The 27,839-nt window shown below is 46.5% G+C and overlaps 1 protein-coding gene across 9 annotated transcripts in view; it reads left to right on the forward strand.

Annotated features, from left to right (window-relative positions):
• CCDC127 (coiled-coil domain containing 127) overlaps positions 1 to 27,325 on the forward strand; it is a 138,959-nt gene extending 111,634 nt beyond the window's left edge. For all 9 annotated transcript variants that reach the window (XM_073587719.1, XM_073587723.1, XM_073587720.1 and 6 more), the window contains 2 exons: positions 6,052 to 6,185; positions 24,470 to 27,325. In XM_073587719.1, coding sequence (XP_073443820.1) covers positions 6,071 to 6,185; positions 24,470 to 25,140 — 786 coding nt within the window. In that variant the 5' untranslated portion in view covers positions 6,052 to 6,070 and the 3' untranslated portion in view covers positions 25,141 to 27,325. The remainder of the gene's footprint in view (positions 1 to 6,051; positions 6,186 to 24,469) is intronic.
• Positions 27,326 to 27,839: the final 514 nt, after the last annotated feature.

The raw sequence follows: 27,839 nt of genomic DNA on the forward strand, positions 1-27,839 counted from the left end.
GGCTTCCTGGGCATCTGATCAAAACAAAAAATGTTTTTATTAGTTTTACATGCAGTGTATTATATGGAAAATAATTGATTACATAATTTTTAATAGTTAAGATACAGTGGTCCCTCAACATACAATGGTAATTAGTTCCAGGTGAATCATCGTATGTTAAAACCATACTGGAGCAGCAGATGATGCTGCATTCAACAGAGTCCTTCATATGTTGAAATGATCGTATGTTGGGGCCATTGTATGTGTTGAGGGATCACTGTACTGAGATTAAATAATCCTATTCTTAGCATGCTCACTTCTCTCTACTTTTACAGATGAAAAGTGTATTGTGTATCTCTGCCTCTCCCATAGTAATAAATGGTGGGGGCGTGCCTGCCACAGCAAAGCCCTGTGGTTGGCAGTCACTCTGCACAGGGCGGTGATTGCTCCATGCAGGGGAGCACTGAGGGCCACTGCAGGAGATTGCAGGGGGTCCCAGTGGTCAGTACCAAACCCCCCCCCCCCCCGGGGGGTGGGATAGGGGATAAGTTTTGCAGCACAGTACTCTTTTAATGGGTTAAAGCATTACTGTAATTACAAACAACTTGATGTGTTGGAGAACTACAACCCCCAGCATACCCGGACAGCCTTTGACTGTCCGGTCATGCTGGGAGTTGTAGTTTTGCAACACCTGCAGGCACCCTGCTTGGGAAACACTGTTGTAGACAGATAAAAGTACAACTCCATGATTGAACTAAAGTTTCTTTGCTCAGGTAATAGCTTTGCAGAAATCTACCAAGACAGTTTAGCACATTTTCAGTTCAAATAAGTAAGTACACTTGATTTACCCTGGGAGTCTCTCAGCTAGTAGTCAAATTGTTAGGCCTTTCCCCAAGTTACAGTGTGTGGGGGAGGGGCATCACAAGCAGGAAATCGAAATGAAGTATGGGGTCTAGTAAGGAACAATTTATACATTTTTTTTATTATAAAATTGCTATGGCTAGCCGGTGTTTTTCATTTCTTTTTATCTCCCTTTATCCATATATCAGTTACAGTGATTTGAGGCACAAACTCAGTGCGAGATACAGCACAAACGAATGATGTATTTATTTATTTTTTAAATTTGAGAACATGGGGTGGAAAGTGGGTGGAGTTACAGCAAATTGAGCGCACAATATCTCGTAAACCAAAGCGGCACAAACGTTAATAAACCAAAGCGGCACAAACGTTTTTTTTTGCAGCGCAAACGCAGCACAAACGAATGGTGTATTCATTTTTAAAATTTAAGAACATGGGGTGGAAAGTGGGCGGAGCTTCATAAAAATATAACGCGCAATATCTCAGGAACCAAAGCGGCGCAAACGTTCATTTTTGCGGCACAAACCAGCACAAACGCAGCACAAATGAATGGTGTATTCATTTTTAAAATTTAAGAACATGGGGTGGAAAGTGGGTGGAGTTTCAGCAAATTGAGCGCACAATATCTCGGAAACCAAAGCGGTGCAAACGTTCATTTTTGCGGCACAAACCAGCACAAGCGCAGCACAAACAAATGGTGTATTCATTTTTAAAATTTAAGAACATGGGGTGGAAAGTGGGCGGAGCTTCATAAAAATATAACGCGCAATATCTCTGGAACCAAAGCGGCGCAAACGTTCATTTTTGCGGCACAAACCAGCACAAACAAATGGTGTATTTTTATTCATCTTTTGAGAACATGGGGTGCCAACTTCACACAAGTAGACTTGCCTGCTGCCCCTGCAAGACCTTCAACTCAGGATCCGTTTTAACTGTGGGTGCCTCTCAGGGGCCACTTTGGCCTCAGGGTCCGATTTTGTGGGTGGGACCCCTCAGGGCCCGATTTTGTGGGTGGGGCCCCTCTGGGTCCGATTTTGTGGGTGGGGCCCCTTAGGGTCCGATTTGGTGGACGGGGCCACTCAGGGTCCGATTTGGTGGGCGGGGCCACTCAGGGTCCGATTTGGTGGGCGGGGCCACTCAGGGTCCAATTTGGTGGGCGGGGCCACTCAGGGTCCAATTTGGTGGGCGGGGCCACTCAGGGTCCGATTTGGTGAGTGGGGCCCCTCAGAGTTCAATTTGGTCAGCGGGGCCCCTCAGGGTCCGATTTTGTGGTTGGGGCCTTTCAGAATCCAATTTAGTGGGCGGGGCCCCTCAGGGTCCAAATTGGTGGGCGGGCCCCCTCAGGGTCCGATTTGGTGGGCGGGCCCCCTCAGGGTCCGATTTGGTGGGCGGGGCCCCTCAGGATCCAATTTTGTGACCGGGGCCCTCAGGGTCTGATTTTGTGGTTGGGGCCCCTCAGGGTCCGATATTGTGGTTGGGGCCCCTCAGGATCCGATTTTGTGGGTGGGGCCCCTCAGGATCCGATTTTGTGGTTGGGGCCCCTCAGGGTTCAATTTTGTAGGCGGGACCCCTCAGGGTCCGATTTTGTGGCCGGGGCCCCTCAGGGTCCGATTTTGTGGCCGGGGCCCCTCAGGGTCCGATTTTGTGGTTGGGGCCCCTCAGGGTCCGATTTTGTGGGTGGGGCCCCTCAGGGTCCGATTTTGTGAGTGGGGCCCCTCAGGGTCCGATGTTGTGGCCGGGTCCCCTCAGGGTCTGATTTTGTGGCCGGATCCCCTCAGGGTCCGATTTTGTGGGTGGGGCCCCTCAGGGTCCGATTTTGTGGCCGGGGCCCCTCGGTCCGATTTTGTGGGTGGGGCCCCTTAGGGTCCGATTTTGTGGGTGGGGCCCCTTAGGGTCCAATTTGGTGAGTGGGGCCACTCTGGGTCTGATTTGGTGGGCGGGGCCACTCTGGGTCCAATTTGGATGCCAGGGTGGCTCAGCCTCCTTTTTGTAGGCCGGGTCTATCAGCCTCCGATTTGGAGCCTGGGGTCACTCAGCTTTCGATTTGGCACGCCGGCCCTTTAAGACTCATTTTGGTGCGCAAGCTCTTTAAGAATCACTTTGGCGCGTCGCCCCTTTAAGAGCCAGGGTGGCTCAATGGGCTTCTAAATCCACTTTGGCGCACATTCTCTCTCAGGGGCATACATCATGTGATGAAGCTAGATTTGCATTTGTGCTGTGGGTTTTGCTTTAAGAGCTGATATTATGTGGCAGAAGCTCTGTCTTGGAGAGGTCATGTGACGTTCGTAGGCGTTGGCATAGTAACTGGGTGTGCCTGCGCATATCAATGAGCTTAACTGCCATTTCAATCGCCTCAGGGCATGTTTTGTCTATAGCAAAATTTCCCCATTCAAATGCATTGAGACAGTGCATTCCAATGACGGGAAAAAAAAAATTTCAAACGCAAATTGCGCAAAAACTACAAATCCGATCGACACGAAAAATACTTAGCACACCTCTCATGGACGCTGGCTTCGAAACGACACCTCAACGGAGTCTGTGCGTGTAGCGGTTCGGGCCGCATTAATTGCGGAAATCAACTGGAAAACTAGATGTGTATTTCCTGAAGGAAGTACAGATAGTGGTTTGAAATGGTGCCCAGGCTGCCCCTTTAAGAGAGACTTGCCTGATGCCCCTGCAAGACTTTCAACTCAGGATCCGTTTTAACTGTGGGTGCCTCTCAGGGGCCACTTTGGCCCCAGGGTCCGATTTTGTGGGTGGGGCCCCTCAAGGCCCGATTTTGTGGGTGGGGCCCCTCAGGGTCCGATTTTGTGGCCGGGGCCCCTCAGGGTCCGATTTGGTGGCTGGGGCCCCTCAGGGTCCGATTTGGTGGGTGGGGCCCCTCAGGGTCGGATTTTGTGGCCGGGGCCCCTCAGGGTCCGATTTGGTGGGTGGGTCCCCTCAGGGTCCGATTTTGTGGCCGGGGCCCCTCAGGGTCCGATTTGGTGGCTGGGGCCCCTCAGGGTCCGATTTTGTGGCCGGGGCCCCTCTGGGTCCAATTTTGTGGGTGGGGCCCCTCTGGGTCCAATTTGGTGGGCGGGACCACTCTGGGTCCAATTTGGTGGGCGGGACCACTCTGGGTCCAATTTGGTGGGCGGGGCCTCTTAGGGTCCGATTTTGTGGCCGGGGCCCATCAGGGTCCAATTTTGTGGCCGTGGCCCCTCAGGGTCTGATTTTGTGGCAGGGGCCCCTCTGGGTCTGAATTTGTGGGCGGAGCCCCACTGGGTCCAATTTGGTGGGCGGGACCACTCTGGGTCCAATTTGGTGGGCGGGGCCTCTCAGGGTCCGATTTTGTGGCCGGGGCCCATCAGGGTCCAATTTTGTGACCGGGGCCCATCAGGGTCCGATTTTGTGGCCACGGCCCCTCAGGGTCTGATTTTGTGGCAGGGGCCCCTCTGGGTCTGAATTTGTGGGCGGAGCCCCACTGGGTCCAATTTGGTGGGCGGGACCACTCTGGGTCCAATTTGGTGGGCGTGGCCCCACAGGGTCCGATTTGGTGGGCGTGGCCCCACAGGGTCCGATTTGGTGGGCGGGGCCCCTCAGGGACCGATTTGGTGGGCAGGGCCTCTTTGGGTCTGATTTGGTGGGTGGGGCCACTCTGGGTAAGATTTGGAGGCTGGGGTCGCTCAGACTCCAATTTGGAGGCTGGGGTCGTTGAGCTTCCGATTTGGAGGCCGAGGTCAAAGAGCCTCCGATTTGGAGGCCGGGGTCGATGAGCCTCCGATTTGGAGGCCGGGGTGGCTCAGCGTCCGATTTGGAGGCCGGGGTGGCTCAGCCTCCGATTTGGAGGCCGGGGTGGCTCAGTCTCCGATTTGGTGTGTCGGCCCTTTAACAATCACTTTGGCGCATTGGCCCTTTAAGAGCTAGTTTGGCTCACTGGGCTTCTTTTAAATCCACTTTGGCGCACACATTCTCTCTCAGGGGCATGTGTCATGTGATGAAGCTAGATTTGCATTTGTGCTGTGAGTTTCGCTTTAAGAGCTGATATTATGTGGCAGAGGCTCTGTGCTGGGGTTCAGGTGAAGTTCGTAGGCGTTGGCATAGTAACTGGGTCTGCCTGCGCATATCAATGAGCTCAACTGCCATTTCAATCGTCTCAGGGCACGTTTTGCCATATCCTATTGAAAAGCATTGGAGACAGTGCATTCCAATGACGGGAAAAAAAATTTTCAAACGCAAATTGCGCAAAAACTACAAATCCGATCAACACGAAAAATACTTAGCACACCTCTCATGGACGCTGGCTTCGAAACGACACCTCAACGGAGTCTGTGCGTGTAGTGGTTCGGGCCGCATTAATTGCGGAAATCAACTTAATAAGAAGAAGAAGAAGAATAAGTTAGCAGCGTTCGGATTACAATATAGTGGTTTTTTCAAACCACTATAATAATAATAAGAAGAATAAGTTAGCAGCGTTCGGATTACAATATAGTGGTTTTTTCAAACCACTATAATAATAAGAAGAAGAATAAGTTAGCAGCGTTCGGATTACAATATAGTGGTTTTTTCAAACCACTATAATTAGTGCAGCACAGAAGAGGTGATAGCTTTTGTAGAGTTATGCTCCACTCATTGGTTTTCTATGGCAGGAACTACAGACTCCATACCCTACTCTATTGGAGTTGTGCTCCTACATAACACACAATGCGGCCGTACAGTACATCTTTAGCCTTTACACTTACACAATATACCTATTTTCTGAAGTCTGGATCTCTGTAGACTTCAGTGGATGAGGGATGAATGCTGAAGCTCTTGCAGGTGGAGATTGCAGTGGAGCAGATCTGTATAAGGATCATCACCACTTCTGTAATCAGCTTGCTGATAACTTGTCAGCTCCATTGTTTTCAGAATAGGACAGGTGCTGTCTCAGGGGCTGGTGACAGATGAGTAGCAGTGCACATAACTCACTTCCCCTTTGCTATGCATCGTGACTTCAACTGAAATCTGCTCCTGTGACCAGAGGCGCATGCCATGAGCAGGAGTTTTTCCACTTTGGTATATGCTTAGCTTTATAAGTTTTTTTTGGCATTTCATTTCATCAGCTTGCAACGATGGATAGATAGGTCATCAAAATCTTTTTAACAAGCAAAGGAGATTTCGAAGGTCTTCACTAGGGTGTGTCAGTCTGTTTACACATACCTAAAATATTGTTTGATGTATTTTTTATTGTTTTAGATTTCTAAAGTGGATACAAATGAATAATTTAAACAATCCACGCGAGTTGAACATTCGTCCAGATGGAAATGGCGGAGATGGGAGTAAATGGAACTATGCATTACTGGTACCAATGTTGGGGCTTGCTGCTTTTCGTAAGTTCAAATTGTGTTCATCTGTGTTTTATACCATAATGGTTTTTTTTTTTTTTTCTTAATCCCTTTCATTACTTTTATTCCTTTTGCTCTCAGTAGCCACATGGATCAGCTATAATCCATGTGATCTCCTAAGTTTCAGTCTCCAGCGCAGTGGAATGTGAAAAGTTTACACATCTCGGGAGATCAAAACTGAGGTCACAGCACAAAATGACTGATTCATGCTACTACTGAGTGCAAAATCGGAAACATACTGATTTACAATTGATTATGCACACTGTAATAGTTTTTCTATAAAACTGGAGGTACACTTCACATGTTGGTGCTTTAAATTGCATGCTCAGATGTGCTTCTGACTGCTGTACCTGGACCAGGGATGGAACCTGTCTGTGGGGATGCTTGAGATGTCCATTTTAAGACTGCAGAACTTGTTATGAATATGGAAGTCAATAGTATAACTAGCAGGGCTGTGAAGTTGGTAAGCCCAACCTCTGACTCAGACTCCTCAATTTCCATGACACCGACTTGGACTCCCTCATACATGGCTCAAGTTTAAGTGATAAATTTACTCTAGTAAAATGGTAACATCAAGCTTTTAATCATTATTATGATACACTAATCAAGCCATTTAGATAGAACAAAAAATATATTTATTGGAATACAACTTTTGCATATTTACAATTTATTATACACTTTGTCGTAAGTGGGGAAAAAACAGTTTTCAACAATAACTTACTGAATAACATTTGTGCAGTCTATGAATTTGTTTTGAGAGATAGTATCACCTCTATCAGATCCTCCTTCATAGATGACCTCAAATCTGACCTAATAATTTTAAGGCTAGAGAACAACCTCTCTACACTAACTTGGGTTGGTGGCAAAGCCGTAACCACATGGGTAACATAACTAACAATTTCACGGTATAAAGGAATTTCCTCATGCACAGTCAGTTTTGATGAACGATTGAATTCTTCTACTTCTTTGAGAGCAAGTGAAAATTTTTGCTGAAATATGGTCAATTTGTTTTCTATGGGAGTGGAATCTTTTTCCCTGCAGCAATGCATTGCTTGCTCCATGTCGTCCAAATACTTGTCGAAATCCAACTCCTCATCTGATGAGAATAAAGAGATGGCAGCAGCACTGGCAGGACCCGAGTCCTCTTGCTCTTGGCTGTCCTATAGCCCACTCATCCTAGCTGCTACCTCAATCAGAGCTTCTTTTCCTTTAGTAAGCTGTTAATCATCCAGTAATATACGATGACTCAGGTCCACATAAACAGCTGCCAGAAGAATTGTATTTTCTAATAGCAGTCTCTCCGTTTCATTGAAGCAGCTATGCCATCTGGTATTAATCCTCCTCTTTGGGACAAGCAAATCAACAAATTCTTCCACTCCTTTATAATAATAATTTTATATCTATAGCGCCAACATACTCCTCAGCACTTTACATTATAGAGGGGACTTGGACAGAGACTAGACATAAAAGCATAACAATAAACACAGATCAAAACAGATACCAAGAGGAATGAGGGCCCTGCTCGCAAGCTTACAATCTATGAGGAAAAAGGGGAGACACAAAAGGTAGATGGTAACAATTGCTTTCATTGTTCGGACCAGCCATAGTGTACGAATCGGGTGTTCCTGTAATGCTGCATGAACCAGTTAACAGCCTAAGTATTTAACAGTACAGACACACAGGGCTATTAAATGCATAAAGCATGTGAGAACATGATGCGAGGAACCTGAATATGGTAAAAAATATTTTTAAATGAGCCACACAGGGATAATTAGGTTAATGAGATGAGGCAGTAGGCCAGTCCGAACAAAAGCGTTTTTAGGGCATGCCTAAGACTGTGGGGATTCGGGATTAATCCTATTATAAAAATGCCAATAGTTAAATCCTCAGCTTACAGCTTTTTATTCACTGTAAATGGGTGATGAAGCAATTCCTTTAATTTAGTCACCTGTGTCCATTGACCTTCAGGTAGTGTTTTCTGAGAGTCGGCCATAGCTACAAGGAAGGGTTTTCAGCTCAAGCAGTCGCTCAATCTTTAAATAGGTGCTGCCCCACCGAGTGGCTTGATCCACAATTGAATCATAGAGTTGGAAGGGACCTCCTGGGCCATCTGGTCCAACCCCCTGCTCAAAGCAGGATTCGCTAAATCATCCCAGTCAGATGTCTGTCCAGCCTCTGTTTGAAGACTTCCATTGAAGGAGAAGTCGCCACTTCTCGTGGCAGCCTGTTCCACTCATTGATCACTCTGTCAAAAAGTTTTTTCTAATATCTAATCTGTCTCTCCTCCCATTCAGTTTCATCCCATTGCTTCTAGTGTTTCCTTGTGCAAATGAGAATAAGGCTGTGTGCACACGATGCAGATATCCAGCGGATCGGCAGCGGATTTTACCGCGCAGAAACGTTGCATATCCGCATTGTGATGTACAGTAGCACTTAAATCGATGAAAAAAAAAAACCGCTGTGCAGACGCTGCGTTTTTTTCGCGCGGTTTTGCTGCGGTACAAAATCTGCAGCATGTCACTTCTTTTGTGTGGTTTTCCACCTCCCCAGTCTCCAAATCCGCAGGGGGAAAACCGCAGTGTAAAACTGCAAGAAAACCGCATTAAAAATGGAAGAAATCCGCAGGGAAAATGCAGGTCATTTGACCTGCGGATTTCTTCAATTCTGCACGGAAAAATCCGCAAGGCAAAAAAGTATGTGTGCACTCAGCCTAAAGATGATCCTTCTACAGTGTGACAGCCCTTGAGATATTTGTAGACAGCTATTAAGTCTCCTCTGTCTTTTCTTTTGCAAGCTAAACATTCCCAAATCATGCAACCTTTCCTCATAAGACAGGGTTTGCAGACCGGTCACCATTCTGATCGCTCTTTTCTGAACTTGCTCCAGCTTGTTGATGTCTTTTTTTTTTAAAATGTGGCGCCCCAAACTGGACACAGTATTCCAGATGAGGTCTGACCAAAGAGGGAGTAGAGGGCAATAATGACTTCATGTGATCTACAGTTAGGTCCATATATATTTGGATAGAGACAACATTGTTCTAATTTTCGTTCTAGATCTAGAAAAGCAGGGTGGCACATGCTAAGGAGCTGAAACTCCTAAACCCTTCATCCAATTTTAATGTGGATACCCTCAAATGAAGGCTAAAAGTCTGAACTTCAACTGCATCTGAATTGTTTTGTTTAAAATTCATTGTGGTAATGTCTAGAACCAAAATTAGAAAAATGTTGTCTCTGTCCAAATATATATGGACCTAACTGTAGACTGTATGCTTCTGTTAATACATCCTAGAATTGCCTTTGCCTTTTTTGCTGCTGCATCACACTGTTGACTCCTATTCAGTCGGTGATCTATTAGTATACCCAAGTCTTTTTCACATGTGCTGTTGCTTAGCCCTAATTGCCCCTTTTCCAGCACGTCTCTTCAAGATGGAATCAATTTTAGGGGTTCTGGCAGCAATGGCCAATTTCCTCACTTTGCTAATCAGAGTTCCAGCATGTCCCTCTTGCAGGCTATCTCTTATTGCTAGGCAGTGTGTGCACAACATAGCACATGTGATGAATAAGAAAGAGGTGTGAAGCCACTTCAACAAGATCATCTAATTGTAAAGAATCATTTTGCTGTTCTGTAGTAATATCTGTTTGTTCCTCCGTTATGGGAACACGACTGTGACCTTCCATGTCCAACATAATGAATGTGAAATGTTCTTCTAGCTGATTTTCACCTTCATTATTCTCATTCATCAGTTTAAATGTACTTATCATGTTTGAAGCATTATCAGTTACAATAGCAAGAACCTGTTCTTTTTTGAGTTCATAATCTTGCAGAACTTTCTCCACTAAGGTATGGAGAAACTGGCTGCTGTGATGAGCTTTAGTATCTTTTACTGCCAGCGTCTTAGTAACAATTTTTTTGTTGTCACAAACATATCGAACGTTGATAGCAAAGTATTTCACTCTGTGACGCGTGCAGGCATCCATTTTAAGAAACACAAAGCGTCTCTTGAGTCTTTTTACCATCTTTCTTTTGGTTAAGAGCTTCTTCAATCGCTAATTTTCTAATACTTTCTCTTTCCAGAGAAACACCAATCTTGTGGGCCATTTCTCCATTAAGAGCTGTAAAAAGCTGGTCATGCAAATAATAATGGTACACTGTCCTTCACAACTAGCTTGATGAGCTGTCTTTTAAACACATCTGTTGTCATTGTTACAGTAACTTTGTCACTTACAAAATATCTTGCAACTGATGTTTGCGACTCTTTCCTCCTTTGCCATGTGGGAAGTGCTGGTCTCCGGTTTCGTGGTGCTGCTGTGGTCTTTTTCAATCACAGCTTTGTGAACTTCTGGGTGGCAGCGTTGTAAATGTATTTTTAGATTGAAAGCTCTTGAAGGAGAATTTTTATCACTGCCTAAGTATGCACTGATTTTTTTTACAGTGACACACAAAATGTTTTTATCTTGAGTCACTGTGAAATGCTCAAATACAGCTGACTTCATAAGATGATGCTTAGACATTTTGTAATTATGCAAATTCGCTCTCAAAATTTGTCCTGTAAAAAAATAAGGTTTCTTGTAAGAATAGGGAATCATTTACTGTATAGTTTAGGATAGAAATAAAACAAACTTTGCATAAATCAATAAGACAGATAAGTATAAAGTTTGTAAAATATGTTAGCTTTACTCTGACGTTTCAATGTCGGGCTTGTCTCAGGGTACAGCTCACTAAATGTTTCACATCATACTACTTCACAGTCTATGAAGGGGGAGGAGGGAGGGAGTATGTTTGTGCTGAATCATATTCGAAAACACACACACATATATATTTCCTCATCAATTCTGTTATTGTATTTCCGAATTTGAGATGTTAGAAAACCGTTTTCCCCTTATATTATTTGTATAGTGTATGTAAGTCATCAGAGCAACTAATTTCTCCATTCATGAGCTAAGAGGAAAAACAAACTAAAATATCAAGTATACAGAGACAACATATACTGGACTATTGATTTATGCAAAGTTTATTGAAAATTTAGATATGCTTTCAGAAGTACTTACCTTCCTTAATATTGCTTTCCTGTTCACTACAGAAGTTCTGAAATGAATGTAGGCTTTCCTTCCCTGTATGTTTATTTTTTCCCATTATCTGTAGAGGAGGAGCTTCACTACTTATCATGAACATAAACTGCAGCACATATTCATCTCAGCTAAAAGTCTACACCTTAGATCAGTAATAGGACACTTCATAACTTTCCGAAATTCTTATGAAAAAAATATTCCCCACAAACTGCATTGAACTACTTACTGTACCCAACTTATATATTTTAGGACTGAGTCGGTCTATTTCTCTATCGCTTCATTGGGGGGCACAGCGACCATGGGTGTATGCTGCTGCCACTAGGAGGCTGACACTATGCACAAAGAAAGGTTAACTCCTCCTCCGCAGTGTACACCCCACCGACCGGCAGGAAATTCCTCAGTTTAGCTTAGTGTTAGTAGGAGGTGGGCACGGGTCTTTCATTAGACCCATATCTACCTCGATGTGCGTCGTTCCTTTTCAGGTTTCCGGAGGGATTCAGTGTGAAGAGTCACAACTGTACTCCCACAAACAGACTGAGTACGGCGTGTACTGCCACCCCGAATCCTCATAGCTCTCCGTGCGGACGGATGGTCCTTGCCAAACGCCTCCCACCCACTTGCCCACCAGAGCCTGTCAGTCGGAAGAGGCGCGGACACGGGAAACATTAACAGACAGCGTTGGATAAAGAAGGTACCTTTATTGGAGCAGAGGAGCGGCGCACGGAGCAAATCACCGCAAAGATACCTTGGAGCGGCGCCAAGGCAGCGCAGCAGGCTCTTATACGCGGCCCGCGCCTTCCGACGGTCGCCGCATTTCATCTAGGCCCCGACTGTGGTGCGGGCCTTGTCCCCCCCGCCTGTATTCATAGGGGGCTTCATCTTACAGCGCGGTTCTGGCGGCGTCTTCCTTCTGGGTGGCCGAGGCAGCGTTGCGGGACTTCCGCGCCGCCCAGTGCTGACAGGCGGCCGCCGTCTCAAATTTAGTCCCCGGCTTCATTTTAGGCCTTCGCGCCCGTCGCGGCCAAGCCCCCCGCTCACTCTCATAGGCCGTCTGCGCTCCCGCCCGTTCCTAGGCCCTCCCACCGCCTCTCTTGGCCTGTGGCTGGGTAGGGGGGGCGGTTTCCTTTAGTTCAGACGGCTAACTCCGCCCTTCTTCTTGTCCCTCCTGAACCGCATTTTTTCCTCCACCTCAGGCTTCCGCCATCTTTGTAGCCTGTCAGCCGGAGACGATAGACGGATGTCAGCTATCCCCTGCTGGGGCCCTGCAATTTTCACTAGCATGGTACATCGCTTTGAGGGATACCGGACCGTGAGTAGTTCTGCAACTGCAGACTGACACCCTCCTCTGCCTTTCTGTCCCCCAACCTTCCAGCATTTCTTCAGGGTCCTTCTTTTCCTCCTTCATTATGTCTAACTCTAAGTCTGAGCGTAGCCGTCCGCCGGCCCACACAGGCACTCTAGTCCAGTTCTTCGCACGCTCCTCTTGCAATCACAAAATTTCCTCAGGTCAGCATACTCCCCTCTGCCTGGACTGCAGCAATCCCATTCAGCATGACCCCATTCAGGAGCCATCTATTGTGCCACGTGAAAGCGAACCTCCCATCCCTGGCTGGGCCTCGTCTCTTTCACAATCTGTGGCAGACCTCACCAGAGTGTCTCAGTCCTTAGTGGCCGTTCTTGATAAGTTGCCCCTGGACACTTCTGCAGGGTCCAGCAGGTCACAAGACATTCCATCTGAGCCAACCAGCAGAAGCCGCCAAAGACCCAGGTGGGATCTCCGGCCGGAATCCTCTCCTGGCCTCACATCCCCACATAGTCCTTCCCAGCAGTCGCCCTCCCGTGCATCCTCACCCCAGTCAGGTGAAGCGTTTTCGGATGTGTCATCCGAAGGGTTCTTAGAGCTGGTTTCGGACCAGGATGCGGACATGAAGGTTACAGTACAGAACCTCATTGCTGCGATTAACCACACCTTCGAAATCTCAGACTCCCCTGCGAAGTCCTCAGATCAGGAGATTTCGTTCAGACGGGCAGAAACACCCTCCAGGGTCTTCGCCTCCCACTCTGAGTTTGGCAAGATTCTTACCAGGGAAAGAGAAAATCCAACCAGGCGCTTTCAAAGAGGGAAGCGCCTCGGCGTGCTGTACCCCTTTGCCAAAGAGCTCACCGACAACTGGTCTGCTTCCCCCTCGGTAGACGCACCCGTGTCCAGACTTTCTAACAACACGGTCCTCCCAATTTCAGATGTGGCGTCACTAAAGGATTCTAATGATAGAATTATAGAATCCTTAGCAAAGTCAGCATTTGAAGCGGCTGCAGCGGTGCTAAGCCCAGCCTTCGCTTCATCTTGGGTAGCGAAGGCCATAGCCACTTGGGCAGAGGATCTCCGCAAGGGCATCCTAGATAAGGCCCAATTAGAGCATTTGGCCGAACTAGCCAACCAGCTCTCCCATGCAGGGGATTATCTGCTCTCTGCCTCCTTGGATGCCGTGTCCTGCGCAGTTCAGGCTTCAAGCAACGTGGTGGCAGTTTGACGTACAATTTGGCTCAAAGCTTGGCAGGCGGATTTGTCTTCAAAAATGTCCCTTACCAATCTGCCTTTTCAGGGAGCGCGTCTCTTCGGATCCCAGCTGGACCAGATTATTAAGGACGCCACTGGGGGCACGAGTTCCCGCCTCCCTCAGTCCAAGCCTCGCAGACCTCCGCTAAGACGTCAGTTTCGGCCCTTTCGGTCTTTCCGACACTTCAATACGGCAGAGAACTTCTCTAACCAACAGAGACCGCAGGCACGCCAGGATAGGAAAAAGGTGTCTTTCAGACCCACTCCCTCCTGGCGATCTCGCTCCTCCCAGGGCAGATCCTCCAGGTCCAGATCTGGACGGTCCACATCAGCATGACTATCCACGAACTCCCTTCCCAATTGGGAGGTCGACTCCTTTTCTTCAGAGACGTCTGGCATGCCTCAGTAGATGACGCTTGGGTCAGGGAAGTTGTATTATCAGGATACAAGATAGAGTTTCTCGTCCCCGGGATCGTTTCTTCGAGTCCCGACCTCCAAAAGATCCTGCCCTAGTTCCGGGGTTCTTTGCGTCTATCACCTCTCTCCTCAGTTCCGGAGTGAATGTGCCCGTTCCCGAATCAGAACGTTTCACAGGGTTTTATTCAAACCTGTTTGTGGTGCCGAAAAAAGCCAGGACAGTTCGCCCCATCTTGGACCTCAAGTTACTCAACAAGAGAGTCTGACTGCGTCATTTCCGAATGGAGTCTCTTCGGTCGGTAATCGCTTCCATGGAGACGCAGGAGTTCATGTGTTCAATAGACATCCAAGATGTCTATCTACATGTTCCCATATTCTCCGGGCATCAGAAATTCCTGCGTTTCGCGATTCGCCAGGAACATTACCAGTTCGTTGCACTGCCGTTCAGTCTCGCCACTGCACCCAGAGTATTTACAAAGATCATGGCGGCGTTGATGGCCTTGTTGAGAATCAGAGGTCTCGTTCTTTTTCCGTACCTCGACGACATTCTGATCAAAGCTCCATCCTTTCATGAAGCTCACCAAAGTCTTACCATCGTCGTAGACACCCTGTCCAATTTCGGGTGGCTCCTCAACAAAAAGAAGTCCTGTCTTGTCCCGACACAACGTCTTGTGTTTCTGTGTCTATTGTTCGACACTCGTCGATCGAGGGTTTTTCTCCCTCAAGAGAAAATTGGCTCCCTGCAGCGGGATGTACGATCGCTACAGATTATACGACTTCAATCTCTCCGGACAACCATGAAAGTTCTGGGAAAGATGGTGGCGGCGACAGAGTTGGTTCCCTTTGCCCAATTTCACTCCAGACCTCTCCAACACGCCATCCTGTCTCGGTGGAACAGGTCTGTCTTTTCCTTGGATCGCCCATTTCGTCTTTCATACCGGGTCAAGCAGTCCCTCAATTGGTGGCTGATGTCTCCTCTCATCTCCCTAGGGTGGTCATTCCTTCCCATTCACTGGCAGATTGTGACAACGGAAGCCAGCCTCCTCTGCTGGGGGGCAGTGTTCCGCAATCATACTGTTCAGGGTCGATGGTCGACTCAGGAGTCAGCTCTGCCGATCAACGTCCTCGAGATACGAGCGATTTATCTGTCTCTCGTTCACTGGGAGAGACTTCTCAGGGGCCTGCCTATCCGGATTCAGACAGACAATGCCACAGCGGTGGCATATGTCAACCGCCAGGGGGGACACGGAGCGTCTTAGCCCTGGCAAAAGTGTCCAAGATTCTTCATTGGGCAGAGGTTTCAGTCCCGGCAATATCCGCAGTGCACATTCCCGGCGTGGACAACTGGGCCGCCGATTTTCTCAGCCGCGAGGGTCTCGCGGCGGGAGAGTGGTCCCTACATCCGGAGGTATTTCTTCAGCTTTGCCGTCGTTGGGGAACCCCGGACGTAGATCTGCTAGCTTCTCGTCTCAACAGGAAATTGCCACAGTTTGTATCCAGGTCTCGAGATCCTCTCGCAGTGGGCGCCGACGCTCTGGCCATTCCTTGGTCGCAGTTCCAGCTCCCCTACCTGTTCCCTCCCGTGCCTCTTCTTCCCAGGCTGTTGAAGAAAATCAAGGCAGAAGGATTTCAAGTCATCCTCATCGCCCCGAATTGGCCCAGAAGGTCTTGGTTCGCGGACATCGTCAACCTTCTCGCGGACGCCCCCTGGAAGCTTCCAGACAGGGCAGATCTCTGTTTCAAGGTCCGATTTGCCACCCCAATTCTCGACCACTCAATTTAACGGCGTGGCTGTTGAGACCGAGGTTTTGATACGGTCAGGCTTTTCGGATCGAGTTATTCATACCATGATCTGGGCCAGAAAGCCATCGTCTTCCAAAATTTATTACCGTACTTGGAAGGCCTATTTCATTTGGTGCGAGGCCAACGACATTCTCCCCATGCGTTTTTCGCTCCCTTCTGTCCTGGCGTTTCTTCAACAGGGCTTGATGCAGGCCTTGCCCTCAGCTCTTTAAAAGGTCAAGTTTCGGCGCTGTCCAATTTATTTCAGAAGACGTTGGCCCCCCCGTCCTCAGGTCAAGACCTTCCTTCAAGGAGTGGCTCATACGGCTCCTCCGTACCGAGCGCCCGTAGATCCTTGGGATCTTAATCTGGTTCTCGAGGTTCTGCAAGGTCCTCCCTTTGAACCTCTCAGGGAAGTTTCCCTATCTCTCCTTTCATGGAAAGTAGCCTTCCTTGTAGCCATCACCTCCATCCGGCGCGTGTCGGAATTGGCGGCCCTCTCTTGCCGCTCTCCTTTCTTGGTACTCCACCAGGACAAGGTAGTTCTGCGGCCTCCGCCCTCTTTTCTTCCTAAAGTGGTGTTCACTTTCCACCTGAATGAGGATATTGTTCTCCCGTCCTTTTGTCCAACTCACCCTCGGGAGCGCTCCTTGAACAAGCTGGACTTGGTCAGGGCGATGAAGGTCTATCTAGCTAGGACGACTCCTTTGCGGAAGACAGACTCTCTCTTCATTATTCCAGATGGGGCGCGAAAAGGTTAGCCGGCCTCCAAGGCTACTATTGCTCGCTCGATCAGATCGACAATTTTGGAAGCCTACCGGGTCAAACATCGATTGGCCCCTCCGGGAATTAGAGCTCACTCTACCCGGGCAGTGGGTGCCTCCTGGGCGGTGCGCCACAGAGTTTCCGCGCTGCAGCTTTGCAAAGCTGCAACCTGGTCATCGGTTCACACGTTTGTGAAATTCTACAAAGTCCACACCTACGCTTCGGCGGATGCCAGCCTAGGTAGAAGGATCCTGCAGGCAGCGGTGGTGAGTCCGCTGGCCTGATGGAAGTTTGTTCTCCCTCCCCAGGGACTGCTTTGGGACGTCCCATGGTCTCTGTGTCCCCCAATGAAGCGATAGAGAAAACAGGATTTTTGGGATGCTTACCGTAAAATCTGTTTCTCTAAGCCTTCATTAGGGGATGCAGCACCCTCCCATGTTCTACAACGCCTGTTCTTATGTTTGTTAGTTATTTACAGTTGAGTTGTCTGTTCTGTTTTTCAATCTATTCTGTTACTTCTCCTAATGCTTTCTCACTAACTGAGGAATTTCCTGCCGGTCGGTGGGGTGTACACTGTGGAGGAGGAGCTAACCTTTTTTTGTGCATAGTGTCAGCCTCCTAGTTGCAGCAGCATACACCCATGGTCTCTGTGTCCCCCAACGAAGGCTCCGAGAAACAGATTTTACGGTAAGCAACCCAAAAATCCTGTTTTTATACTGACTCCGACTACACCAACATGGGCTACGACTCCACAGCCCTGATCACTAGGTGTGTAATTCGTGCTCATTGGAGGGCTTCACAGCTGCTAGAAACCCATTAATGCTTTATCTCTGGTAAAGTGTGAATGAGAAGATGCTCAGCGAAATTGTCACCTTCATTAGCAAAGAAGGACCAAGAAATCAGACATAAATTCCCATGCATTCACATTTATTCTATTCTAATCTATTATAGAATTCCATGTAAATATTTCATGACCACCGAGACCTGCTGTAAATGTTGTGGTATGGGTATGGCACAGACTTGTCAGCGAGCAAGTACTATAAAAGGAGCAGGGGGGACTTGCTATACTATATATAATGTGTGTACCCTGAGGATTATGTGCTGCTTACAGCAAAGCAAATGGTTTGCATGTCCTATACACCAATAGAGAACCACGGAAGAATCAGCCAATATCAATGTAAAAATATCAAAATATTTTATTAAGTTATAAGACAGCACATAATAAAATAGGACTCAAAGATAATATATGGGACCAAACACATAAGAACAAATACAGCAGATTCCCTACAGCAAAAAAGTACAAAGTATATTTCAATCACATTAAATAATTCAGTATAATAACCTAATACAGTGGACAATAAGTGGCTGTAATACATAAAAATGCATATAATGCATAAAGTGCTAATGATGCTCAAAATAGATGTATAAATATTGATTAACAATAATTGGGCACCATGTAATTGTGCCTGAAGCTGTCACAGAATGCAAAATATTCAAAAAAGAATATAGTGTGTATATATAAGCACATTGCCAAAATTATGGGGCTAACTTGCAGTTTCGTCAGGAGGTGAGTAGCATGGATGTACCTAGACTTTAAATAATGTGGTACCAATGGGATAATTGGTAAGGCCTGTGGCGGTGAAATGCGCGTTGGGGTGCGTTTCAATGATCCTACATTCCTACAGCATGGACATAGGTAATTTACCTTGATGATCTAATTTGGCTATTGGTGTTAGCCCCATACTTTTGGCAATGTGCTCTCAGCGCGTCTTCTCACTTCTCCCTTCCTTTACCAGCTCTGATCCTTTTCTCGTTAAAGTCCAGCCACTTAGTTGCCTCCTCCGGAGTTCGAAAAAAATGAACAGATCCCAGGGCCACAACGCTGAGCTTAGCAGGATACAAAGTAGAGTGCAGCATTTCCATATCTCTCAACCTTTTCTTCACCCCACCATACCGCATTCTTTGCTTCTGAACCTCAACCGAGTAGGGGTATATGGACTGTTTGGCCGTTAATATTCATATCCTTAGCCGTTCTTGCCTTCCGTAGAATGTTTCTATCTCTATAATTAAGGATCCTGGCCAGGATGGTATGTGGGGAGGAACCCGGAGGGGGGAGCCTCACGGGGACTCGATGTGCTCTCTCCACTACAAACAGCTTGGTCAGATTGTTAGCACCAATTTTATTGTGGAGCCATTCCTCAACAAATGCTGTAGGATCAGTCCCTTCTGCCTTTTCAGGGATGCCCACCAACCGCACATTATTCCACCTGGAGCAGTTTTCTAAATCCCTCTTATCAGCCAGAATGACACACTGCTGCAGGCATTGAGTGTGAGACTTCCGCAGCTTAGAAAGTTGGTCCTCCAGTGTGCTCACTTTCTTTCCATCACCCCCACTTTGGTATCGGCCTTGTTAATGGCTGCCTTCATATTTATCATTCTTCCTTTATACCGTCCACTCTCTTTGTAAGGATAGTTAGTGCAGTTTTGCAAAACTTAACCAGATCATATATGTCTCTCATTGTGGGCTCCCCTACTACAGGCTCCTCAGAAGTCTCTTGCATCATGCTTTCCTGCTCCTGCCTTCTCTCCTCTCCCTCTGGCCCCTCCTGTGTTGCACAATCCTCCATATCTTCTCCATCTATCTTCTCCCCAGCCCTCTCCTCACCTCTTTCAGCCATTTCCTGTGCTGCACCATCCATCCGCGCAAATCTTTCAAGTTTAGCAGCAATTTCCAGCCGCTTTTTGTATGCTGCATTAGTTGCATCCGATTTCTCCACTGCCTCCACACTGTTGGCACCATCATACTCCTGACTCCCTGCTCCTGCACCTGCATCCTTCTGCCTTCTTCTCACCAAAGCTACAGTCCTCAGTCACACCGCACGTCAGGGCTGGTTCCTGCAATCTTCTGTCACCGGTTTAGGGCATTACCGGTATTCTGGAGTCACTTTTAATCAGATAAAATCAGGATTACAGCAGAGGAGTCCTGAAAGCAAGTCTGCTCATATGGAGTGTGCTAGGCCACGCCCCAATTATTTGGTTCTTTAGAAGGACATAGTTCTGAGGATTTATTCTGACGGAATATAGACTGAACTGGTTGGACAAATGTGTTTTTTCGGCCTTGCTAACTAATGTTACTATGTTACCTCTCTCCTGGCTGTTCCTGAGCAATGCCTATGAAGAAGCAAGGGGGTATGGCTTTGTGGATGGTGTGACCTGTATCCTGCAGGTCTATAGTCTATATATTGTTAGAGAGACAGTGGTCACAAGTTGTAGCAGTCTCACAGGAGGAGTATCATGGCATTTCCCCTTGCTTCAGCTTTCTACGCCCCAAGACACCCCCTAGTGATCGTGGCAGGGAAGTTTTGGGTGTGTAGTAATGTGCATGAACCATTCTTTAAAAAGGACCCTTCACCAATATTCTAGTCTAAAAAGTATAATAACATACTGTATATACTCGAGTATAAGCCAAACCGAGTTTAAGGTGAGGCACCTAATTTTTCCACGGAAAGCTGGGTAAACTTATTGACACGAGTATAAGCCGGGTATCCTTGTCCCCTCATCCCTGTCCTGCTCTGTGTGACTCCTCCCCCCCGTCCTGCTCTGTGTGACTCTCCCCCCCTGTCCTGCTCTGTGTGACTCTCCCCCCCTGTCCTGCTCTGTGTGACTCCCCCCCCTGTCCTGCTCTGTGTGACTCCCCCCTGTCCTGCTCGGTGTGACTCCCCCCCCGTCCTGCTCTGTGTGACTCCCCCCCCCCCCCCCCCCCCCGTCCTGCTCTGTGTGACTCCCCCCCCTGTCCTGCTCTGTGTGACTCCCCCCCCCGTCCTGCTCTGTGTGACCCCCCCCTGTCCTGCTCTGTGTGACTCCCCCCCGTCCCGCTCTGTGTGACTCCCCCCCCTGTCCCGCTCTGTGTGACACTTCCCCCCCCCCCCCGTCCTGCTCTGTGTGACTCCCCCCCCCCCCCCCCCCGTCCTGCTCTGTGTGACTCCCCCCTGTCCTGCTCTGTGTGGCTCCCCCTGTTGTATGCATGGCTCCCCCGGTCTCCTCATTGTATGCATGGCTCCCCCAGTCCCCTCGTATGCATGGCTCGACTCCCCCATCCTCCTCACCCTCCTCGTGCCATCGCTGCATGTCCCTGCATCTCCGTTGTCCTGGCGAGGTAGCTCTTCCTGTGCTCAGCGGTCACATGATACCGCTCATTAAGGTAATGAATATGTGCTTCCCGCCTATGGGAGTGGAGATGCGTGCATATTCATTACCTTAATGAGTGGTTCCACGTGACCGCTCAGCACAGGGGAAGAGCTGCCAGCTCCGGGACAAAGGAGATACAGGAACGTTCAACGACTTCTCCTGACGAAGCCGTACCTGTTACGGCGATACGCGTGGGGCCACCCTCCTGGGCTCCCACTCTGGGTCCTGCCTGCTACAATCTTGCACGAATGATCTCTGTTAGGGAATCCTTGTTCCCTTGTATATTTGGGGCCGCTTTTTTGAGAGCTGTACTTAACCCATTATTCTTTGGGTTGGGGCTGGCTCTCTTGTACTTTTTGTTGCTTGGCCTGATTGTTCTCTTTGGTTGCACTATATTATTTACTTCCATAAGATCATTTTCACTCCTGAGCAGCCCTTCAGTTACATGCATATAGGACTTGACATAGTCTTGCCCTCAAATTATTTTATAGCGTCAGCCATATATACCTTTTCAGCCCATATGGTGCTTCTTATTTGCAATACCAGGAGCTAGCACCTCTTGTCATTTGGTATTTTGTTGGGTTTATTGTAGGTGTTATATATTGCCTCTCATCAGGTTTACCGCATGATATTTTATATTGTATTTTATGCCGCTTATCAGGTTTACAGCATGATATTTCATATTGTATTATATGCATTACATGCGTGTTATTCTCCCGTGCTTTGGCAGGTACCCAGCACTGGACCCCTATTTTTAATTGTGTTTTATCATGCACTTGTTCAGTTTGTGCCAATAAAGCTTGTCTAAACATTTTTTCACAATATATGGTGTAGTGTGCATATTTATGGCAGTGCTTTTCTTCCTCCTTTATTGCATTCTTTACTACCAATTTTGCACCACCCTTTATTTATATGATATATAGTGCACCCTTTTCCTATATATGGAACGTTCAACGATGGCGCGAGGAGGGCGAGTATGATGTTACAGCTGCCGGCTCCTGCTGCTGCTCTGCCACTCTCTCGCTGGTCTTCTGGTCAATGACTCGTGTATAAGCCGAGGGGGGCGTTTTCAGCACAAAAAAATTGCTGAAAATCTCGGCTTATACACAAGTATATATACGGTATGTGCGTTTTACTAATTTTAGGTACTGATTTTACAAACACTCAGTATCTATCCAAATTCCTTTTATTTTTATCTGTTTTCCTAAAGAAGTACTATGCCACCTTGTGGATGGCACAAAGCTTCTCACTGATACCTCTGCACCACACATGCTTCTTTTGTGCAGGTAGGAAGACCAGATATTTATAGATTGTAAGCTTGCGAGCAGGACCCTCATTCCTCTTGGTATCTGTTTTGATCTATGTGTTTATTGTTATGCTGTAATGTCGATTGTCTGTAGAAGTCCCCTCTACAATGTAAAGTGCTGCGGAATATGTCGGCGCTATAGAAATAAAATTATTATAAATTTGCTGCTGCCTTGTCCATACTGCTATTACTTTATTAAAAAACTTTGCCTGTCTACAGGTTCACTACCTACCATTGTCATACTGGTCTGTGCTATGATCACAGTGAAAACGCTCCATCAGAGCCAACACCAGTGTGAGGCTGTGTGCACACGATGCGGATATCCAGCGGATCCGCAGCGGATTTTACCGCGCAGAAACGTTGCATATCCGCATTGTGATGTACAGTAGCATTTAAAGCAATGAAGGAAAAAAAACGCTGGCAGACGCTGCGGATTTTTCCGCGGTACAAAATCCACAGCATGTTACTTTTGTGCGGTTTTCCATTTCCCGTCTCCAAATCCGCAGGGGGAAAACCGCATTAAAAATGGAAGAAATTTGCGCGGAAAAATCCGCAGGGCTAAAAAGTACGTCTGCACTCAGCCTGAGGCTGTGTGCACACGCTGCGGATTTTGCTGCGGTTCCGCAGCGGTTTTGGCCGCTGCGGACCCGCAGCAGTTTCTGCTGCGGTGTACAGTACAATGATTCCCTATGGGAATCAAAAACCGCAGTGCAGACGGTGCGGAATTTTCCGCGCGGATTATCTGCGGTTTTCAATCCGCAGAAAGAATTGACATGTCAATTCTTTCTGCGGATTCTCCTGCGGTTTGCCATCTCCTCCATTGAGGAGATGAAAAACCGCAGGGCAAAACCGCAGAGCAATCCGCAGGTAAAACCGCAGGTCTTTTGACCTGCGGTTTCACCTGCGGATTGTACAAAATCCGCGCGGATGAATCCGCACCTTTTCCGCAGCGTGTGCACACAGCCTAATAGTGATATACACATAAGCTGAACTGAAATAGTTATCACTGGAGAAGGGTAGGGGAGCGGCACTGATTGGTCTAGTATTAAAGTGCAGCAATGTCCCCAAGAACCGTGCATATGGGAACGCTTACTGGTATCTCCCTTGCGACGTTTCACTGTTTAGTGAGGATAGACGGAGTATTCCATACATGCGGCTCTCGGGATATTGCAGCACTGTATTATAAGACCAATCACCACCACTCCCTTGCCCTTCACCTGCTACAAGTATATTTCAGTTGTCCTTTCTTGTCAGCAGCTTCTTTGTCTATCAATATAACACTGATCTTTGCTCCGATGGGAGAGTTTACACAGTGTGATGATAGATAATGAGGCTGCAGAAAAATATTCAAATAAAGTTATAGTATGTCCCTATAGCAACACACTTTCATTTCACAACATTGACCATGGTATCTGCTCTGAGCAGTGACAGCAGGGGAGCCGAACACTTTTGTGTGATATAATCTCCCAGATGGGAGGGGTGAGCAGTGAGGAGCAGCTCCTGTCACACGAATTTAAGTGTTTATAAAGATAATTAAAGTGCACTGGGCATCTCATCTTTATAGTTTGAGGCCAGGGACAGTACAAACTTTTTCATCTTCCCGGAGTTCCCCTTTAAACTTAAACTAGCATGTACAGGCATTATTGTGGCCTCCAGCACCACCCTGCCAGTGTTTATATCTGTGGACGTTTCATGAAAAAGCAGTGTGTTACTTAGGTTAGTGAAACCCTTTTAAGTAAGAGCATCCACATACTTATGTAGTATATGCAGTATTCCTAATTTCTGGAATGTGGTTCTTACAACCTGCTGACTTGGCTGTAGCACTCAGAAGTTATAATGGACTTTTTAGTGTTCTGGATATCCTATAGAAAATGTCAGTGTTCCGTTCTGGTCAGCCTCATAGCGTGAAGGTCTTCTTCCTCATAGTTACAAATATGAACTTTTTAATGCCACCTATTATTATTGGTGGAGCTGTTATCAGATGCATGAGAATATTTCCTGTCAAAGCTCTAGCCGTCTATACAGTGTGATTAAGTCACTAGATGTATAATTGCGAGGCCCCAACAATTGTATAAAGCCGTGAACACGATACCAAGTCATTCATGTAGTTGCTTTTTTATGTCATCTACTAAAGAAATGTATCGCTTTTATTGCACACATGAATTGTATGATTTTTCTCTTTTAGGATGGATTTGGTCAAAAGAATCTGAGAAAGAAGTTAGAAAAGCCAAATCAGAATACCTTAAAAAATTGTCCATTGCAGAAAAAGAGTTTGAAACAAAATATCGAGACATCATTGTAGAAAACAGACGTGCAGTGGCACACTTAGAAATCGAACTTGAGAAAGAGCAAAACAAAACTCTTAGTTATCGCAATGCCCTCATCTCTCAAAGCAAAAAGCTTGTCGAAGAGAGAAAGCAGATGGAAAATGAGAGAGACCAATTGAAGCAGCAAATCAAAGAAGCCCATAAGAGTAGCCACACACAGGAATTTTATGCAAGTCTTCTTAAGAGGGAGGAAGAATGGCAAACAAAAGCTAAAACCTTGTTAAAAGAATTTGAAGATGCTCTGAAAGAAAGACAGAACATTTATTGCAGTTGGACGGCACAGAAAACCAATAGATTTGAAATAGAAAATAATTTGCTTGTGAAAGCTGCCAGCAATCCAATAGCTGTAGAGATAGGAATGACCGATGGCTTGATTGACATCTTTAAACATGACAAACATTGCGCAGTACTAACAAACACCAATAAACTGGAAAATGGCAGGTTAATGTGGATCTACCTAAAATACTGGCAATTGACTGTAGACGTAAAGAAATTCAAAAAAATGGAAGAAGCCATTACTGGAAAGTAGAAAATGCTATCCTAAGAACAAGTGTGAAATCTCTATATTCATATGTCTCTCTTTCTATCTACATTAATTGTAAATGACAATAAATAAATGTGGCAAGCAATCTGCCTTGCTGGAAGTGGAGGTTTTGGGCAGAAGTTGCTGAAATTGTATGACTACAGAGCCCTTTATTTTTTTGCCAAAATGTGAGCACAACCGTTCTCCAAAGTCTGTGGTATGTGTTAAACCTACACAATTTATGAAACAATTCTGATATGAGTACATACTGTATACCCTAAGCACCACTAATCATTAAGTGATTGCATATCTAGTTATAAGTCATCATGCTCTTTTGGGGAAAAATCTCTGTATTCTATTTTTACACCTTTTGTAATTTGCTTTATTACAAAATACCCTACACTTCTCCCTATCCAGCTAATTTATTTAGTGAGGTTTTTTTTTCTTTTTTTTTTGTGCTTTCCTTGTGATGTTTCTTTTGAGAAGATTCTCAAGCGAGGCGTCAACAGGATCCTGGGGCTGCATTCACTTTCCGCATTGGCTATCACCATGCCTGGAACAGGATGTCATCACAGGGCGATGCTGTTGTCAAAGTAAGGCTAGTGTCACATTAGCGCTTTTGAGCGCAGTGACGGCCTGCGCACGGCTGCCGCCAAGCCCCGCCCCCTGCCGCGCCTCCGCCGGTAGCTCCGCCTACCGGCGCATGATGCTGCATGCGTCCCCTATCTTTATCACTGGGGGCGCAGGCCGTGCGCAGCATGCGTTTGGCGGCGCATGCGCCTTTTTGACGGTGCGCCGAGCGCAACCAAACTGCAGCAGGTTGCGTTTGGCGCAGGTCGGCGCATCGTCAAAAGGACGCATGCGCCGCCAAACGCATACTGCGCATGGCCTGCGCTCCAAGTGATAAAGATAGGGGACGCAGGATGCATGCAGCGTCATGCGCCGGTAGGCGGAGCTACCGGCAGGGGGCGGGGCTTAGCGGCGGCCGTGCGCAGGCCTTCGCTGCGCTCAAAAGCGCTAATGTGAAACTAGCCTAAATGAGGGTGTTCAGCAGTTTGTATATAAAACTTAACCAAATTATTAGTACAGCTTAAAACGTTCCAGGTACATTTAAATTATTGCATCAAGGCAAAACCAACACATTTCAGACATAGAACTTTCCTTGGTCATGGTATGTCAGTACCGCAGTCACTTACCATGTCGTTGCAATCTGAAGGTGTCCTGAATCCAAGATAGTGTTAGAAGCTATTGGCGTGAGAAGTGACTGAGGCACCGATGCACTGCTTTTACCCCCACCATCTGCAGCTATGACCTGTATTTTTTTTTTAAAACTGACAATTCTTTCAACATTTTTACTGCAGTTTTTACTCATTAAAACCATAATGAGTTAAAACCATAAAACCCATAAAACAACCCATACCAAACCTGTATTTAAATTGCATGCAGGCCATAGCGTGCGTTTTTCATATAGAAAAAAAATGCATCAAAATCAGTTACACATGAGCATAACTCTATAATTTGTTCTGACAAATATAATGTTTGTCAATATGATTCTGCATTCAGCTACACACACAGCCCCAAAGACTTTCAATTATTTTTGTGGATGCCATGACTATCAAGTCTACTAGGTTACAGGAAACCAGTGTAAGGTTTGTGCAGACAATCCAGAACCGGCAGAGGTTTGGACGCAGCACATGTTCGCTGCATCCAAAGCGCTACCTTCTATTGAATCTGCATATGTTCACTGAACCGTGCGGATTCACCACATCCAATACATTGTATGGGTGAAATTTCTCATGCGGATAGACATGCCACATGTCCGTGTCCGCGGGTGAGCTGCTGGCATATGTTGACATGGGATTTCTTGAAATTCCATTCACTATGCGGTACCAGCTGGGCGCTGCACAAGTACGCAGTGTTCAACCCGCAGCATTTACTGATCGTATTAACATATCCTAAAGCCTTATTCCCAAAGTGCAGTGTCTTGTTTTATTTAGTTTTTTTTTTTTTTTTTTTTTAAAGTCCTGGATTAAAATGTGTATCAAATATTTCAGATCAATAATGGCTTATTTACTTGGCAGTTATTTTTATGTGACTGTTACACTGGTTTTGCTGTAATAATGTCATGCAAAAATGTAATGGTGGTAAACCATAAATTTTGACGTGCAGAGATTAAATATCTACAACCTTACTGAGTGTTGCTTAGTATACATGGTGAGTCTAATTATTCATATAGTAATCCTCATCTAGTACAACACATTTTTGTAACAGATCTGTGCTCAATGTTGTTGGCGTAAAACATTAATAACATTTTTTGTTGCGGTACATGTTACTTTTTTTTTTCTTTATACTAAAGGTTGTTAGGTTCATTCACACATCCTTGTCTATTTCTGTATACTTATAGTTTTCTCTCATGTGGCATCTCATTGCTTCTTGTTTTGTATCTGTGTTGTATCCTTGGTCTCATCTGTATTTAAAAACTGAAGGAGGTAGACTGATCTTTTATTTATCCATCGACTCTTAACAATATATCAGTTAAAACCGTATGAAGCAAGGACACAAAACCTGAAGTAATAAGGATGTCTTCTGTTTTTCATTCATGCCTAACAAATTCCCATAGACTTTAATAGTCAAGACATGCACAGAGGCTGAAGGACCAAGAGATATGGATCAGTTTTTAAAACTGAAATGTGTAGGGTTCAATT

The sequence above is a fragment of the Dendrobates tinctorius genome, unplaced genomic scaffold, assembly GCF_039654945.1.
Source record: "Dendrobates tinctorius isolate UK_male_01 unplaced genomic scaffold, ASM3965494v1 ptg000102l, whole genome shotgun sequence".
Taxonomy (NCBI): domain Eukaryota; kingdom Metazoa; phylum Chordata; class Amphibia; order Anura; family Dendrobatidae; genus Dendrobates; species Dendrobates tinctorius.